Source organism: Sciurus vulgaris (assembly GCF_902686455.1).
Source record: "Sciurus vulgaris genome assembly, chromosome: 10".
NCBI classification, from domain to species: Eukaryota; Metazoa; Chordata; class Mammalia; order Rodentia; family Sciuridae; genus Sciurus; species Sciurus vulgaris.
This window is the reverse complement of record NC_136470.1, coordinates 100,264,135-100,282,990: the sequence shown is the minus strand read 5'-3', so window position 1 is coordinate 100,282,990 and position 18,856 is coordinate 100,264,135. Positions and strand designations below refer to the sequence as shown.

At 35.2% G+C, this 18,856-nt stretch overlaps 1 protein-coding gene and 1 long non-coding RNA gene across 2 annotated transcripts in view; one reads left to right on the top strand and one right to left on the bottom strand.

Annotated features, from left to right (window-relative positions):
* Window positions 1-4,240, top strand: part of ECT2 (epithelial cell transforming 2) — a 75,308-nt gene extending 71,068 nt beyond the window's left edge. The window contains exons 25-26 of the mRNA XM_079155128.1: window positions 1,327-1,594; window positions 2,938-4,240. Of these exons, the coding sequence (XP_079011254.1) occupies window positions 1,327-1,593 (267 nt within the window). The 3' untranslated portion in view covers window position 1,594; window positions 2,938-4,240. The remainder of the gene's footprint in view (window positions 1-1,326; window positions 1,595-2,937) is intronic.
* LOC306670514 overlaps window positions 1-18,856 on the bottom strand; it is a 1,027,288-nt gene that overhangs the window by 309,360 nt on the left and 699,072 nt on the right. The window lies entirely within an intron of this gene.

The window sequence follows — 18,856 nt, the reverse complement described above, 5'->3', positions numbered from 1 at the left end:
TTTAAATTTATCTTGAAACATCTGACTTATTTACTTACAAAAAAACTGCAAAAACCCTTGCTATTAATGTGTAGTTTTTTTAATTTGAAATCTTCCTGGGATTGAAATGTGTTCTAAATCCATAAGAAAACAAACAGGTTTCAATCTGGATTGTCATTTTACCAATGTAAATACTATGGCTCTGTTTATGCATGTGGGTTCTAATAACTGAGATTGAGTGTTATGCCCTTTACTATTTCTCTTATGAGTAGAAAAGAATCTCTGAAACTGAACTTTAGAGGATGTTACTGGTTCTAAGTTTGTGTGTATGTTTAAATAATTCCTGAACAATCCAAATTCCCAAGTGTCAAATTATTCGATAAGGGATTTCTAACATGTATAACTAAGTATACAAGTGATATATCTGTTCTTTCTTTGTACAGTTATTATTAACCTAAGCACCTAAGGTTAAAGGAAAGCAAATGACTGTCACTTCTTAGTCATGTGTCCTTCAGCAAGTTTCTTACTCCGTCTGCATTTTTATAGATGAGAGGAAGGAGGTCAACAGTACTTACCCCATAGTGTTATTTTAAGAATCAAATTATACATATCAATGTATAAAGTCACAAGTCTATATATATGACGTGATTATATGCTGAGACACAGTTTGGGTGGTGATTAAGAGCACGAACCTAGTGTTCAACTTTGCTCTGCTATTTATTAGCCATATGATTTTCAGCAAGTTATTAAAGATTTCTGTTTTACTGTCATAAAATGAGTATAACGTGGTTATAAGGACTAAACAAGTTAATATATGCTATGTGCTTAGAACAATACCTGGTACATTGTGGGTGCTCTAGTGTTTAAGAAGTGGATTACCATTTATTTTATAAAAAATTTTATATAGGCAAGGCATATAATAGTCAATAAATTTTTTAAAGCTAGTTATTTAGGTCTTTAGTTAACAAAGAGTTATATGTGAATTTATATTTATACAGATTTTCCAATAAGGTTAACCTTAACCAGCAGGAGACAAGTTGTACTTAGTTGATTATATAAATATATGCAAAGTAATTTGGTTAGTTTAAATTGATAGACAATGCAGATAAGCATTCATTGTTAAATTTTAAACTTTCTCAAAGTCAAAGTATTATCTTTTGTTTATTTTTTATTTATGTAGTAACTATTATAAACATTATCTTTCAGATGAAGGCAAATGAATTTTATAGAAAGATTTTAGGAAATTATTTATAGTTATACTTTTATATAGACAATAGATATAAGTAGTTTAACATATCTTTATGAGATTCATATCCTCTTCTCAATTGCTTGTTTCTGTTCTAACAGATAAACCATTCTGTTTCCACAAGCAATATAATTGGATTTACTAAGCATGTTTATGTTCAGCGCTCAAACTCTACTGGTGGGCGCTCTCAATTCTCCTGGTTTCGATCTATACATCATTCTGCCTCCCGAGCTAGTTTTTCAAAGATACTAGAAGGAAATATTGATTTTTCAAAATTCAAAAAAAGTCCTATCCAAGTCATCTTTGACATTTGTGAAGAATTAGGAGATATGCCAAGCAATAATGGAAACAAGCCTCGTGAAGTTTAATGTGAGCTTATTAGCTATTTGAAATTTGTACTTGTGAAAAAAAAAAAAAAAAAGTGTTCTTTTTCCACTAGTTACTTATTGGGTGGGTGGGACTTTTGAATTCACAACTTGTTTTTACTGCTTTGAATTAAAAATAGTATAGGCTTAATAGATTTTCTTTGCATATTGCCAAATAAAAACTTTTACGAGGTAATTTACTGTTACTTTGGAAATTCTATTTAGGAAATTTTTAAGAAAATTTTTATGAAATGTAGATTTCTACTACAAATCTGATTCTTAATCTTAAATATTTGGCATTTATATAAAATTTGTTTTTAATATGTCAAATCATAAAAGTTCCACTTGAGGAAAATAAAACCTTTTAATTGTTTTATCATTTGAATGGTAATTCGTTACCAACCTACTTCTTTAAACAATTCATTTTACTACTTTGGTTAGAATTTATAACTAGCCAACTTGCTGACTCTAAGTTTAGTTAGCCATTCATATATGTTAAATGAAACTGTGTGTGTGTGTGTGTGTGTGTGTGTGTGTATAGTGCTACTGGGGATTAAACCCAGGAACATTGAACCACTAAGCTAAATCCCAAGCACTTTTATTTTTTGAGACAAGGTCTCACTAAGTTACTCAGGCTGGACTCAGATTATGATCTTCCTGTGTTAGCCTTCCAAATTTCTGGGATTACAGACATGTGCTACCACCTATAGCTCTGATTGATTTATACCCCACTTTTGGGTTTTTATATTCTTATGCATGCTTCTTTGTTGTAGTTAAAAATTCTGATAATGTTTTAACTTTGACCTCCAAAACAGAGTTTAGATAGCTAGCAACTTACTAATTACTGTTACATGGAAGCACTGCTGTTTTGCTCAGTTTTCATGTAGAGCAAAATTACACACACACACACACACACACACACACACACGAATTTTGCATATCATTTTGGGATTGTGTGACTTAATTTTAGAAAATTATTTCCCATGAGGTTGATTTCACCCCTCCCAGTTTTGCTTTATGAATTAAGAAACCACTAAACTTGTTCAGTTTATAACTTTTTCTTTTATAATCTGTAACACTGACTCATTAATATCTCACAGAAGAAAATTTGGTTGTCACTACTAGCAGTAAGCCAATATTTATTCTAGTTGAGTTAATATGCAGTTAGTTTCAGAATGCTAAAATAGTTTCCATTCCCTTAATTTTAAGTTCTTTTATTTAAAGGGCTTAGAATTTCAAATGTTTAATTCTTTAACTAATTTGTGTAGTGTAAAAATGACAGGCATGATACTCATGCCTAATTTGTTAAACAAAATTTTAAAATATAAAATATTTTTGTCTTTATAGGGTATCCCATCTCCTTCTCTTGTCAGTCTTCCTTCCTTCTTTGAAAGAAGAAGTCATACTTTAAGTAGATCTACAACTCATTTGATATGAAACTTAAAAAAGAAAATCTTCAGAAATATGTAAATTCATACTCAAATAAGAAACTGACTTATGGTACTTGTATTTAGCACTTGGTAAAAGCTGGAAAGAAGAAAAGTAACACTAAATAAACTATACCATTTGATTTTCTTCTTGAAAGACTAAGATTTACCTCTTCTATTTCAAGTTAATTCATGTAAAAAAAATATTGATTTTGATGTAATTTATCTCTTTGCTTATATTTCTTATCTGAAGACCAGTAATTTAAGTTATTCATGTTATCACTAGCTTTGTAACCCTGATAGAGTAAATAAATTTTATTGTAGGTGTTACCTGTGAATGTTTTTGTATAGTATCAGTGAATGAGTTTATGGAAGTACATATTTGTGTATCTCAATTTGTGCTGAGATTAAATAATATTACAATACTTAATGAATAAAAATCTGCATATATTTCTGATTAAATAGTGTGGTCTTGCTTCAACATGCACCATTTAATGTATTTAACTGCTCTTTTTTGCAGTATATTTTCTTCTCAAATATTTTGAAGATCTAGCATTATTTGCATTTATTAACAAGTATAACATTTAAAGAAGATTGTTTCAAATTACACTTGCAAGTGAAATAAGAACTAAAAGATTTAAAAACTGTGTATTTTTCAAATGCAAAAGCTTTTCAAAGACAATAGCTGTTTCAGAGACAATATATTTTTGGTAATTTTGAGCCATTAACAGGTGTTGATTTAGTTTGATATTGTATTGACTATTTCAAAGACCCATAGTAAAGATTGTTTATGTGCTTGATGAAATAATTCTAGAGTTGCCATCAGTTTTATTAATATCTTGTGGAATACATAGATATGTGTGTGGTCAGCTTCTTATTATAGGTCTTACAATTAAATGTAAAATTGGAAATTTACTTTTGTAAAATGTTTTTCAAAGTCATGTTATCATTCATAGTAGTATTTTTTTTTAATCATTAGCAATTCAAAACAACCAAGTTTATGTGAATAACTACATTTTTATTCCTATATGTTCAGGGATTGGATTACTGAAAAAGTTTCTTGGTTACTTAACATTTTTAATTATCTACTTTAACTGACCATAGATTTTTTTTCTATGCCATGTATGTCGCTTCAGAGATTAATAAATGACCTTTTGGGGGGATGTGTTTTAAAAGTAGTTATACTAGTAAGAACCTCTGTAAATAAATAACTTAAAACCCAATGTGTTTTATGTCTCATGTCTTAATTCCTTCAGTCAAATTTTCATAGACCAGTTAGGAATGCTCTGCTCTGTTTGGTTTTGGCTTGTTTACTTATTTGTTTATTCCTTCCTCCATTAATATATTTGAGCATTTTCATATACTGTGTTGTCTGTAGGATAGCAGTTTTTAATATGGAATCTACAATATGGAGTGAAAAGTAGTGAATCCTACATTTTATGTAAATTTTTTTGTTGACTTGTATATATGCATTTTTCTCTAGCAGAAAACAAAACCAATTTTATTAGAGGTAGAGGTGTGATTTTTTTCCCCAGGGTGGTATGAGGGTGTTCCCAGAGACAAGAAGTAACAAGAGATAAGGCATGAAGTTGCAAAAGTATTGCAAGAAAGAGCAGGTAATTTTAAATGATTGCTTCGGGTTCTCATTACCTACTTACTATCGGTTTTTGATACATTTCTTTTGTCTGATGAAGAAAGTTTGCATGTATATTTCTGCATGTGTGAAAGTTCTGTATCATGTATATGTACTAAACATATTCCACTGATTGTTTTCTGTTGAGAATATCATATATATACTTTGTTTTTTATGAGAGCTTTTGAATTGATTTAAGGTTTTCAGTGCATCAGATAGTGTTCTTCCCAGAATACAAGGGTGGTTCAACATCAGGAAATGTATCAATATGACTTATATTAACAATTTACAGAAGAATGGATATAATTTACCAAGTTAAAAGAAGTCGGTTATTACAACTCAGCCACTGGTTTAATAAAAATTCTAAGGACTTTTGACAGCATAATTGACAAAGCAAGTACATTAAGAATGGGTTTCCTTCTAATAGAAACATCAAACATTTCTTTATGAAATATAACCAAAAAGTAATACTAAAGTTAAAAGAGTAGTACAGGACCAGGCATGGTGGCACATGCCTGTAATCCCAGCTACTTGGGAGACTGAGGCAGGAAGATCAGAAATTGAAGGCTACCCTGGGCAATTTAGGGAGACTGTCTCAAAATAGTTGTGTAGTAGAGCACTTGCCTAGCAAATATGAAGCCCTGAGTTCCATCCCCAGTTCTCGAAAAAAAAGAAGCAATGCTGAAATCCTCCTCAGGTATGAGAAATTTAGAAATTGAAACCAGATGATCAGTGTAGACTGATACCAAAAATTAGCAGAAGGAATTGAAGACTAAGATGTGGGCTGGAAAGTTGATCCCTGACTCCTTTTGTTGCAGGCATAGGAGATGATGGTACCTTGGGACCATAAAATGTTATGAAGAGTAGTATCTTGGAGCTGTAGAAGGTTATGGTTATGGTTATGGTTATGCATTAATAACCTATATAGATTCTAAAACTTTAAAAATGTGATCCACCCATCAGAAATGGCTTAGGGCATATGAGACGGTCTTTTTTAAAAAAAGATAGGAAAAGTCTGGCTGAAGATAACTTACTTAAAAGCAAAAAAAGGAAATGGAGAAGTACAAGGACAGTAAACAGATGAAGCAGATAGAATCTACTTCAAGAACTGAAATAGTGAATCAGTCAAAACAACACTTGCATATATATATATATATATATATATATATATATATATTAATAGGCCAGGATGACTTTTTTTTTTTTTTAAACTTGTTTTGGTTAAGAATTTGAATCAACTTCTAGATATAAAAATAGAGGCACAACTGAGGAGAAAACTAGTGGTCTAACAAATTGGAGAAAATTAACAGAAGGTCTCACAGGCAATATTGAAAAGTACTAAAAAGTATTCAAGAGGTAAAAAATGGAATGTCTTATCCAATACTCTCTTAAGAAAATATGAGGAGAGAGAAATTAAAATCATGGAAGGGCAAGGTGCAATGGTGCATGTCTGTAATCCCAGTGGCTTGGGAGGCAGAGATGGGAGGATCACAAGTTGAAAGCGAGCCTCAGCAAAAGCAAGTTGCTAAGCAACAACTCAGTGAGACTCTGTCTCTAAATGAAATACAAAAAGGACTGGGATGTGACTCAGTGGTTGAATGCCCCAGGTTTCAATCCCTGATACCAAAAAAAAAAAAAAAAAATCTTGGGAGGGAGTAGAAAGCAATATTTGAAGAGATACTAGCTGGCTAGCTGGACGTTTTCTAAAATTCCATGAAAACTTGCTCAATCGAGTACTGAGCAAGATCAATTAAAAGTGATCACTGAGTAAAAAAAAGACAGTCTAGGAGAAAATTAAATTATATTAAATTAAATATAATTATATTAATTAAATATAATTATATAAATATAATTAATTTAATATTAAATTAAATTATATGTTGATAATATATTTAATATTAAAAAGATGAATTTTCTTCAAATTAGCCTGTATGTTTAAGCTCAACAGAAGTTTAGTGGATTTTCTATAAAACTATTACAAAGAAGTCAATACAAATACATTTTTAAAAAACAGAGGAGATCTAAGTTAGCGGACTAGAGGGTGGGTGCATTCCGTGTTGCTCCAGGACTCAGGATTCAAGAAGAATAAATATAGAGAGATTCGGGACTCGCTCAGAGCCACCGGGTGAGACGTCCCCATCTGTGGGGTGAGACTTCCCCACTGGGGTGGTAGAACCAGAGACCCAGACCCAGACCAGCCATGCCCCAGCCTGCAGTCTAATGCCCCTTCAACTGACCATTGGTCAACACATGGAGGTGCCTCTGCCAACTAGTAGGAAATAATACCCCACCTGGAGGCCACTATCCTTAGAGGGGCAGCATCCTTTGTGGATGACTGTGTTATCAAGTTCCTCCAAGACTTCAGGCTACTGAAGGCTAGGAGGTGAAATATTGGAAACCTGCAGGGAGAAAACTGTGATATCTCAGATTTTCACTCCTAAAGGGGAAGATACCTGAGCAATATGAGAAGACAAGGGAAGAAAATGTCCCAAACAAACCTAGGTGCTACATCAATAAAATCCAACGACAGCATGGCAGAAGAAATGTCAGAAAGGGGGTTCAGAATGTACATAATTAAAATGATCAGAGAAGCAAATGAGATGAGAGAGCAAATGCAGGCATTGAATGATTGCACCAATCAACTGTTAAAAGAGCAAATGCAGGAAGCAAAGGATCATTTCAATAGAGCTAAAGATTCTGAAAAAAATAAATTCTTGAACTGAAGGAAAAAATAAACCAAATTAAAAGCTTCATAGAAAGCATAACCAATAGGATAGAACCACCTGGAAGACAGAACCTCAGACATTGAAGACAAAATATTTAATCTGGAAAACAAGTTGACCAGAGAAGATGGTAAGAAATCATGAACAGAATATCCAAGAATTATGGGATATCATGAAAAGGCCAAATTTAAGAATTATTGGGATTGAGGAAGGCACAGAGAAACCAAAGGAATGAACAATCTATTCAGTGAAATAATAACAGAACATTTCCCAGATCTGAAGAATGAAATGGAAAATAAGTACAAGAGGCATATAGAACACCAAATGTACAAAATTACAACAGACCCACACCAAGGCATATTATAATGAAAATACCTAATATACAAAATAAAGATAGAATTTTAAAGGCTGCAAGAGAAAAAAAAAAAATCAAATTACATTCAGGGGGAAACCAATACAGATATCAGCAGAGTTTTCAACCTAGACCCTAGAAGGAACTGGAATAGAATTTTCAAGCTCTGAAAGAAAATGGATGCCAACCAAGAATCTTATACCCAGCAAAACTTACCTTCAGATTTGACGACGAAATAAAATCCTTCCATGATAAACAAAAGCTAAAAGAATTTACAAAAAGAAAGCCGCACTACAGAACATTCTCAGCAAAATATTCCATGAGGAATAGAGGAAAAACAATGATGTAAATCAGCAAAGGGAGGAATTACCCTAAAGGATCAGCCAAATAAAGGAGAAACCAAGTCATGTTAAAAAAACAAAAATAAGCCAAAATGACTGGGAATACAAATCTTATCTCAATAATAACCCTGAATGTTAATGGCCTAAATTCATCAATCAAGAGACACAGACTCGCAGATTGGGTTAAAAAGAAAGACCTAACACTATACTGCCATCAAGAGACTCATCTCTTAGAAAGAGATACCCACAGACAAAAGGTGAAAGGATGGGGAAAAGCATACCATGCATATAGACTCAGCAAAAAAGCTGGGGTATCCATCCTAATATCAGGGAATGTGAACTTCAAGTCAAAGTTAGAAGGGATAAAGGAGGACATTTCATACTGCATAAGGGAAGCATAAATCAGCAAGACATAACAATCATAAATATCTATGCCCCAAACAGTGGCTCATCCATGTATGTCAAACAAATCCTTCTCAATTCCAGGAACCAAATAGACCACAACACAATAATACTAGGTGACTTTAACACACCTCTCTCACCACTGGACAGATCTTCCAAACAAAAATTGAACAAACAAAATCATAGTTCTCAATAACACAATCGATAATTTAGACTTAATGGACATATGTAGAATATTCCATCCAACAATGAGCAAATACACTTTCTTCTCAGCAGCACATGGATCCTTCTCTAAAATAGACCATATTTTATGCCACAAAGCTACTGTTAGCAAATACAAAAAGATAGAGATACTATCTTATACTCTTAACAGATCATAATGGAATGAAATTAGAAGTAAATGACAAACAACAGAAACTACTCCAACACCTGGAGATTAAATAATATGCTATTGAATGATGAATGGATAACAGAAGACATTGGGGGAAATAAAAAAGTCTTAGAGGTAAACAAGAACAAAGATACAAATCAAAATCTCTGGGACACTATGAAAGCAGTACTTAGAGGAAAATTTATTTCATGGAGTGCATTCAATAGAAGAAGAAAAAAAAATTAACAAATAAATGACCTAACACTGCAGCACAAAGCCTTAGAAAAGGAAGAACAGATCAACACCAAAAGTAATAGAAGACAGGAAATAGTTTAAGTCAGAGCTGAAATCAATGAAATTGAAACAAAAGAAACAATCGAAAAAGTTGATTCTTTGACAAAATTGATAAACCCTTAGCCACACTAACAAAGAGAAGAAGAGAGAAAATTCAAATTACTAAAATTCGGGATGAACAAGGAAATATCATGGCAGACACTATTGAAATACAAAACATAATTAGAAGCTATTTTAAATATCTATACTCCCAACAAAATAGAAAATCTCGAAGACATCAACAGGTTTCTAGAGACATATGATCCACCAAACTGAACCAGGAGGACATACACAATTTAAATAGATCAATTTCAATGAAATAGAAGAAGTTATCAAAAACCTACCAACAAAGAAAAGTCCAGGACCAGATGGATTCTCAGCCGAGGTCTATAAAACCTTTAAAGAAGAGCTCATTCCAATACTCCTCAAAGTATTCCATGAAACAGAAGAGGACGGAACTTTTCCAAACTCATTCTGTGAAGCCAGTATCACCCTGATACCTAAACCAGACAGAGAGATACACATAGAGGAAAGAAAATTTCAGACCAATATCCCTAATGAACATAGATGCAAAAAATTCTCAACAAAATTTTAGCAAATCACATACGAAAATATATTTAAAAAATAGTGTACCATGATCAAGTGGGTTTCATCCCAGGGATGCAAGTTTGGTTCAACATCCGGAAATCAAAAAATGTTATTCACCATATCAACAGACTTAAAGTCAAGAATCGCATGGTTATTTCCATAGATGCAGAAAAAGTATTTGATAAAATGCAGCACCCCTTCATGCTCAAAACACTAGAAAAAATAGGGATAGTAGGAACATACCTCAACATTGTAAAGGCTCTCTATCTATGCTAAGCCCATGGCCAATATCATTCTAAATGGTGAAAAACTGAAAGCTTTCCCTCTAAAAACTGGAACAAGGCAGGGATGCCCTCTTTCACCACTTCTATTCAACATCGTCCTTGAAACTCTAGCCAGAGCAATTAGACAGACCAAAGAAATTAAAGGGATACGAATAGGAAAAGAAGAACTCAAACTATCCCTATTTGCCGATGACATGATTCTATATTTAGAGGAGCCAGAAAATTCCACCAGAAAACTTCTAGAACTCATAAATAAATTCAGTAAGGTAGCAGGATATAATATCAATGCTCATAAATCTAATGCATTTTTATATGCAAGTGACGAAACAGGTGAAAGGGAAATGAGGAAAACAACTCCATTTGCAATAGCCTCAAAAAGAAAAAAAAAAAAACTTCGGAATCAATCTAACCAAAGAGGTAAAAGATCTCTACAATGAAAACTACAAAACATTGAAGAAAGAAATTGAGGAAGACCTTAGAAGATGGAAAGATCTCCCATGTTCTTGGATCGGCAGAATTAATATTGTCAAAATGGCATACTACTAAAAGTGCTATACAGATTCAATGCAATTCCAATTAAAATCCCGATGACGTCCCTCATAGAAAAAGAGCAAGAAATTATGAAATTCATTTGGAAGAATAAGAGACCCAGAATAACTAAAGCAATCCTTAGCAGGAAGAGTGAAGCAGGGGGTATCACAATACCAGAACTTCAACTGTACTACAAATCAATAGTAACAAAAGCAGCATAGTATTGGTACCAAAATAGACAGGTAGGCCAATGGTACAGAATAAAGGACACAGAGACAAACCCAAATAAATAGTTTTCTCATACTAGACAAAGGTGCCAAAAACATACAATGAAGAAAAGACAACCTGTTCAACAAATGGTGCTGGAAAACTGGAAATCCATATGCATCAGAATGAAACTAAACCCCTATCTCTCACCCTGCACAAAACTCAACTCAAAATGGATCAAGGACCTCAGAATCAGACCAGAGACCCTGCACCTTATAGAAGAAAAAGTAGGTCCAAAACTTCAACATGTTGGCTTAGGATCAGACTTAACATGACTCCCATATCACAAGAAATAAAAGCAAGAAACAATAACGGATAGATTCAAACTAAAAAGCTTTTTCTCAGCAATGGAAACTATCAGCAATGTGAAGAGAGAGCCTACAGAGTGGGAGAATATCTTTGCTGCTCATACTTCAGATAGAGCACTAATTTCCTGAATCTATAAAGAACTCAAGCAACTTTACACCAAGAATATAAATAACCCAATCAACAAATGGGCTAAGGAAACGAGCAGACACTTCACAGAAGAAGATCTACAAGTAATCAGCAGATATATGAAAAAATGTTCATCTCTAGTAATAAGACAAGTGCAAATCTAAACTACCCTAAGATTCCATCTCATCCCAAATAGAATGGTGATTATCAAGAATACAGGCAACAATAGGTGTTGGCAAGGATGTGGGGAAAAAGTTACACTCATACATTGCCGGTAGGGTTTCAGATTAGTGCAGCCACTCTGGAAAGCAGTGTGGAGATTCCTTAGAAAACTTGGAATGGAACCACCGTTTGACCCAGCTATCCCACTCCTTGGCCTATACCCAAAGGACTTAAAATAAGCATACTACAAAGATGCAGCCACAACAATGTTCATAGCTGCTCAATTCACAATAGCCAGATTATGTAACCAACCCTAGATGCCCTTCAATAGATGAATGGATAAAGAAACTGTGGTACATATACACAATGGAAAATTACTGAGCCATAAAGAAGAATAAAATTATGGCATTTGCAGGCAAATGGATGAAGTTGGAGAATATCATGCTAAGTGAAATAAACTAATCCCCAAAAACCAAAGAATGAATGAGCTTGCTGATAAGGAGATGATAATTATAATGTGGGGTGGGAGGGAGGCAAGAATGGAGGAAGGATGGATTATATAGAGGAAAAAAAGGGGTGGGAAGAGTGGCGGGAAGGAAAAATAACAGATGAGAAACGTCATTACCCTATGTACATTTATGATTACACAAATGGTATGAATCTACTTCATGTACAACCAGAGAAACAAGTTGTACCCCATTTGTTTACAATGAATCAACATAAATAGATTAAAAAAAAAACAGATCACATACTGGGAGAAAAATTATAATGCATAAAAACAAAGAATTTAGAATGTATGTTGAATATACAGAGATGAAGAATGAATCTCCAAAAGACAACCCAATAGAAAAATTGCTGTTAAGATACAAGTAGATGTTCACACACACACAAAAGGGACCCTTTAAAAGTGTAGGATAATGAACCTTACAAGATAAATTCATTAAAAATTATACTAACATCAGTTTAAATGCATCATCAGGAATCTAAATGTTTGACAATATTTCTGCTGGGTGAAAATGGACTTTCACACATTTCTAATGTTAACATAAGAAATGTTCCCCTATGGAGGGAAAGGTAGTAATACCTATTGAATTTATATATGAATTCAATTTATATTGAATTTGTCCTTTGACCTAGTAATTGGTTGTCCTTTGACCTAGTAATGCCACATGCACTAACTTTTCCCCCTAAAATATGCTAACAAAAGTACAAAATGACCTGTGTGCAAGGCTTCATTGTTGCATTATATTAATAACAAAACACTGGAAACTGATGTTCATTAATAAGATGGTGTCTGCCCATAGATGGAATACACTGCAGTAGTGAAAAGACATTTTCTACACACACACACACACACACACATACACACACACACACATCTTTCAAAATATATTTTGGAAGTCATATATAGATATAGATCCATATCCAAAATATATTTTGAAATGATAAGAGCAAGACTTAAAGGTGGGCCCACTTTTTTTTAGGAATTCCTCTTAAACATTTTTAATATTTAAAAGTCCAATACAGCCTTATGACTTTAAATTATCCTTGGTGAATTTTGGAATTTACTACTAATAATGTAAAACTAAAGGATTATCGTAAGAATATATAGTAAGAGTGTCACTAGAAAGTTTCCAGCTCTGATGTAAAAAATTCCAGGATATAAAGAGGCTGCTTCAGCTGGTCAAAAATGTGCATATAAATGTCTTGGGTTCCTGCCCAACCAGAGGCTAGGAATGGGTCACAATGACCTGATAATTATGGCCCCAGAATATGTACTATGTAAAGTAACTTTTCATAATTTGATGCAACAGGGAACAGCAACCTTATAAAAATTTTTGTTTAGATACCTAAGGATCCACCATGCAGGAGAGCACTAGTTTGCTGCTAGTTTTTATTAGTTTGTTTCCTGCTTGTTCCCTTTTTTTTTTTTTTTTTTTTTTTTTTTTTTGATCCTCTTTTCATTTAGTTCAAACTCTGTTTCTGGTAGTGTACAGTCTCAAATTCCTTGAAGAACTCACATACACATTTCACAATTTACTCCATTTAGACAAGAGACCTTTCACATCCCTTTTCTGGATAAGCTCATCTCTATCCTGGCTTCTGCTGACAGGGCTAAGTCACATGCCTAATCCCTTCACAGAAATTTCAGGAGGCTTTAGTGGAGTTAAATCCTGCTGATTGTATTAGGGTTTTCCAGAAAAAGATGATGGTATAATCAGTCTGAGTCTGAAAGCCTGGCAATCAGGGAGGCTGATGAGGTAATTTCTGGCCCTCAAGAGCCCACCTGCGTTGGTGAGGCAGATTTTACTCAGTCTATGGATTCATTTGCTGATCTCCCATAAACACCCTCACAGATATATCCAGAGACAGTGTTTTACTAGCTATCTAGGCATCCCTTAGCCCAATCAAGTTGACACATAAATTAACCATCACAAGTCTACCCTTTGTCAACTTGACACCCTAATGTACTTCCTTAAACCATATTTGATCTCCAAACAATGACAAGGTTATAATTGTGCCTAACATGATAAAGTTGTCATGTATCAACTAAAAATGCACTAAACCCTCCCAGAAGAGGAGTAAGTTCTTGAGTGATGTTTACTCTTCTAATATCATGTAGCTTAAAATTAACAATATTTAAATAATGATATGAACTAATACATCTTCGTTTGCTTGTGTTGTTATAATGAAATATCTATCTGAGATAATTTTATAAAGAAAAGATTTTTTTGGCTTACTGTTTTGAAGGTTCCAGTTTATGATTAGATAGACCTATTGCTTTTGACCTCTGGTGGGGATGCTAGATGGCAGGGGCAGAGAGTACATTATAGCAAATTGCTCACCTCATGGCCAGGAGGCAAAAGAAAAAGAGAGCAGTTCCCACAATATCCTTCCCTGGCACACCCTTAACCACCTAAGGACCTCTCACTAGACCCCGCTTCCTAAAAGTGCTACCTCCTCCAAATAGTGCTATCTTGAGGATCAAGGTTTTAACACATGGTCTTTTGGGGGACATTCAAGATCTACACTAGCAACATTTCATATAATATAGGAATTAAATGAAAGAAAACATGTTTGCAAGATATCTGTATGCATATATACATGTATTCATACAAAATGAGGACATACTTAAGATAATTATGATCACTTCTGTAATTGGCCACATGATTGTAGCTAGTATTTATAACTACCTTCTTCTAGTACCCATTTTGTAGATCCTTTACTTTCTTTAAGTACTTCAGTTGATCATGGTTCTTTACTTGGTGGGATGTCCCAACCCTTCATCCCGGAAAGGTATGGATCATTTTAATCTTGTCTGAATTGGTGCCTTTTCCCATTGACTTTAATCACAGAATGAAGTAATAAGAAGAGATGCCCTAACCAACCTCCTATATTCCAGACATCCTCTTCCTTGCTTCCATAGTGGAGTAGTAATGCAATTTCCCCTTGGTACCCAGGACCCATAACCTTAGCCTACACCATAGCATCTTCTCTGCCTGTTGTTTAGAGGCATCAGCCACCGGGGGTCAAGGTGGCAGCCTTAAGTTCCAGTCCAATGGAATCTTCTGTTGGAAATAGTTTGCTGAAAATCTTCAATCAAACATTCCTCTCTCTGGAACTAAGACTTCTAGGCCAGCTGAGTGTAGTCACAGGAATAAAAAGCAAAAATTTTGCTATTGGCTCACTAGCAGTAATGGTGAGTGATGCCATTGCCATTTCTATCCCTTGGTTCCTGGAGCTGTGATTTCTGGTTATGGGGGAAACAGAACCATATATTGGGGCCTGATTCAGAGCAAACATGGCCAGGAGATCTTTGCCAAGCCCTGTACAGTATTGCACTCTACCACTAAGCTATATTCCCAGCCCTTTTTCTTTTCTTTTCTTTTCTTTTTTTTTATTTATTTTGAGACAGGGTCTCATTAATTTTCTGAGATTGGCCCCAAACTTACTATTCTCCTGTCTCAGCCTTCTGAATTGCTTGGATTATAGGTATGTGACACAGTGCAGTGCTTGACTGTTAACAGCCTTAAAGGTCATTCTATTATTCAGTTTCAGGAGGGTGGGAACATAGTTAGACCCGTGAGTTTCATGAGCCTGGGTCCATTGCTCCACTCCTTGACTGTGAAGTTACTTGATCAGGAGTGATGCTATGAGGAATACCATGACTGTGGATGAGACATGCTGTAAGTCCATAGATGGAATTTTGGTAGAACTATTGAATACAAGGAAGGCAAATTTGCATTTAGGTTGTCTATTCCAATAAGGACATAATGTTGCCCTGTCCATGATGGAGATTGTCCAATGTAATCAACCTGCCAGCAGGTACCTGGCTGATCACCCCATAAAATGGTGCCATATCAGGGACTCAGTCTCTGCTGGCAGCTTGGACACTAACCAATAGTCACGGACAGGTTAACCTTGGTGAATGCAAGTCCTTGTTGCTGAGCTTGTGCATATCCTCTATCTCAGGGGAAAAAAAGGGGGGGGGTTGGCAATTTTATTTATAAGTCCATTGGGTGATGACAGGTGACTGAAAAGAAAAGCTTTTATTTACAGAGTGGGTGATACTATCCACTTTATTATTAAAGTTCTCTACTTAAGTTAGTTACCCTTTTGTAATCATAGGACAAAAACATTTTTGCATCTTTTGTTCATTCAGAGAATTATATATCTCTTCCCCAAGCTTTTGTCACTAATTTTCTAATCATGTCCTTCCAAGTCCCTGAATATAGAGACCTTTGGTTATAACCCATGAATTGGTATGTCACATGGTGACCATTTTTGCTTCCAAGCAAGGTTCTGACCATTGGGAAAATTTTCCTTCACCACTATCCTTCAGGGATGTCCCGGAGAGAGGCTGTAGTGTCTCAACTCTTTACTTTCAGAAGTTGCACACAATATGCAGAATCACCTGTAAACCAGGCCCTAGAATTCTCTTCCTCTCTCAACAGACTCTAGAGAAATCCCCATGAAGTAACTGGTGTAGACTGGGAGAAAGAAGTACAGCAGGAGTGGGAACAATGGATATTGGGCCACTTCATGTAACCTACTATGAGTTCAGGGCTGCTCAAGCTTGATCACACACATACCACATTATTTGATGATGGAGTGTTGCTGTGCATGCCTGACTTTATAGTTTTGAGAATCAGATAATTCTCAGTTCATGAAAGGCAGTTTAGATTGCATAGTAACTTGGTGGCACATGGTCAAATATTCAGTTTTATTAAGACCCAATAGCAGGCCAAGAGCTATTTGTTCTTAAAAAAATAAATAAATAAATAAAGAGTCATTACCTGCAGATGAAGGCAAGACTTCACTTCAAAATTATAAAGGCCTCCCCTTCAATTCTGTAGGGACCTGCTAAAGGCTCCAAAGTATCCCCATCTGCTACTGAAACTTCAAGCACCATCGAATCTGCTGGAGTGAGTGACCTAAGTGGAACAGCAACTTGAACAGTGGCCTGGACCTGTTATAGAGCTGCCTTCTTCTTTTCTTTTTTTTTTCTTTCCTTTTTTTTTTTTTTCTTTTTTTGTGTCCTACTAAAAAAAAATAGTCATTTGATAAATAGACCAAAGTAACATACCAGAACAAGAAATATATTATTTCCCAAATCTGAAAGGGCCCACTGTACCTTGTGCCTCTTTCTCAGTTATAGGGAGATGCAGTTCCAACAATGTATCCTTCACTTTAGAAGGAATATCCACACCTTGGGATCTCTAGAAATTTCACTGAGGTGGAAGCCCCTAAATTTTAGTTGGATTTATTTCCTACCCTCTGACACACAAGTATCCTGCCAATATTCTGGAGTGGTAGCAATTTCTCACTTACTCGGCCTGTGAGCACCATGTCATCAATGTAATGCACCAGTGTGATAGGTTGTGGAAGGGAAAAGCAGTCAAGGTCCCTGAAAACTAAATTATGACCTGGAACTGGAAAGTTGTTTTCTTGTGTGTGTGGTGTGTTGGGAATTGAACCCAGGACCTTACACATGCTAAGCAGACACTTCACTTGGTTACTACTGAGCTGCATCCCTAGTTCTGGAGAGTTGAAGTACCTCTGAAGTAAGACAATTGCTGTCTTTACCAGTTGAAAGCAGACTGATTCTGGTGGGCCTTATGGACAAGGATGGAGAAGAAGGCATTTGCTAGCTTAATAGCTGCTTAATAGGCAGCAGGGGTATGGGTTAATTTACTCAAGCAATGATATGACATCTGGAACAGCAGCTGCAATTGAATTCACTGGCTATAGCTTATGGTAATCCACTGCCATTCTCCAAGATCCATCTTCTCCACAGGCTAAATAGGACAGTTGAATGGGGATGTGGTGGGGATCATCACCACTGTATCTTTCAAGTTTTTTTTTGCACTAATCTCTACAATACATTTAGGATTGCAGTTTTGCTTTTAATTTGCTATTTTCCTTCATAGAGACAGTTCCAGTGATTTCCATTTGACCTTTCACACCACGATAGCCTTTATTCCACAAGTCAGGGAACCAACATGGGGACTTTTGCCAGCTGCTATGTATGTGTTCTCCCATTTTGGATTCTGGAATTGGGGAAATAACCACAGGATGGGTTTAGGGACCCATGGCACCCACTGTGAAATGCACTGAGCTAAAATCCCACTGATCATCTGACCTCATAAACTATTTCTCTGACTGGAGTGCCACACTGACATTTTGGGTCTCCTGGAATCAGTGTCAGATCAGAGACCTATAGTCTCCCAAAGGTCTGATTATTTTTATTTTATCAATGCACAGTTTCCCTGGTAAAATGCCATAGGTATCTTTGGAGGAAGACTACTGCACATACTGAGTATAAATGTTTGGTAGTATAACCAAATCCTTCCTCAAAGGATCCTGTCCCCTCTTTCTTCCAGGGGTCTGCAAACCAACTCATCAGGGAACTGAGTGACCATGACACTTTTTATGATCTGAATCTTTTTATGATCTGAATCTTTTATGATCTGATCTTTGTTCATTTTAATTAGAATTTTGATGCTTATACAGATTAAAAAATCTGATAGGCTTCCTATGTATTTTACTTGTAGGAGCACAATAATTAACTAACCAACACACTGTAGGGCTGAGTCAGACTTTTTTTTTTTTTTTTTTTGGTACTGGGGATTGAACTCAGAAGCATTCAATTGCTGAACCACATCCCCAGCCCTATTTTGTATTTTATTTAGAGACAGGGTTTCACTGAGTTGCTTAGAGCCTCACTTTTGCTGAGGCTGGCTTTGAACTTGTGATCCTCTTGCCTCAACCTTCTGAGCCGCTGGGATTACAGGCATGTATCACCATGCCCAGCTCAGACTGTTTTTGTTGTTGTTGGTTTCTGTCATTTGGAATCTTATTTTATTCACAATTTTTATTTAAAACTTTTAATTGACAAAGGTTAAATATACTCAAAG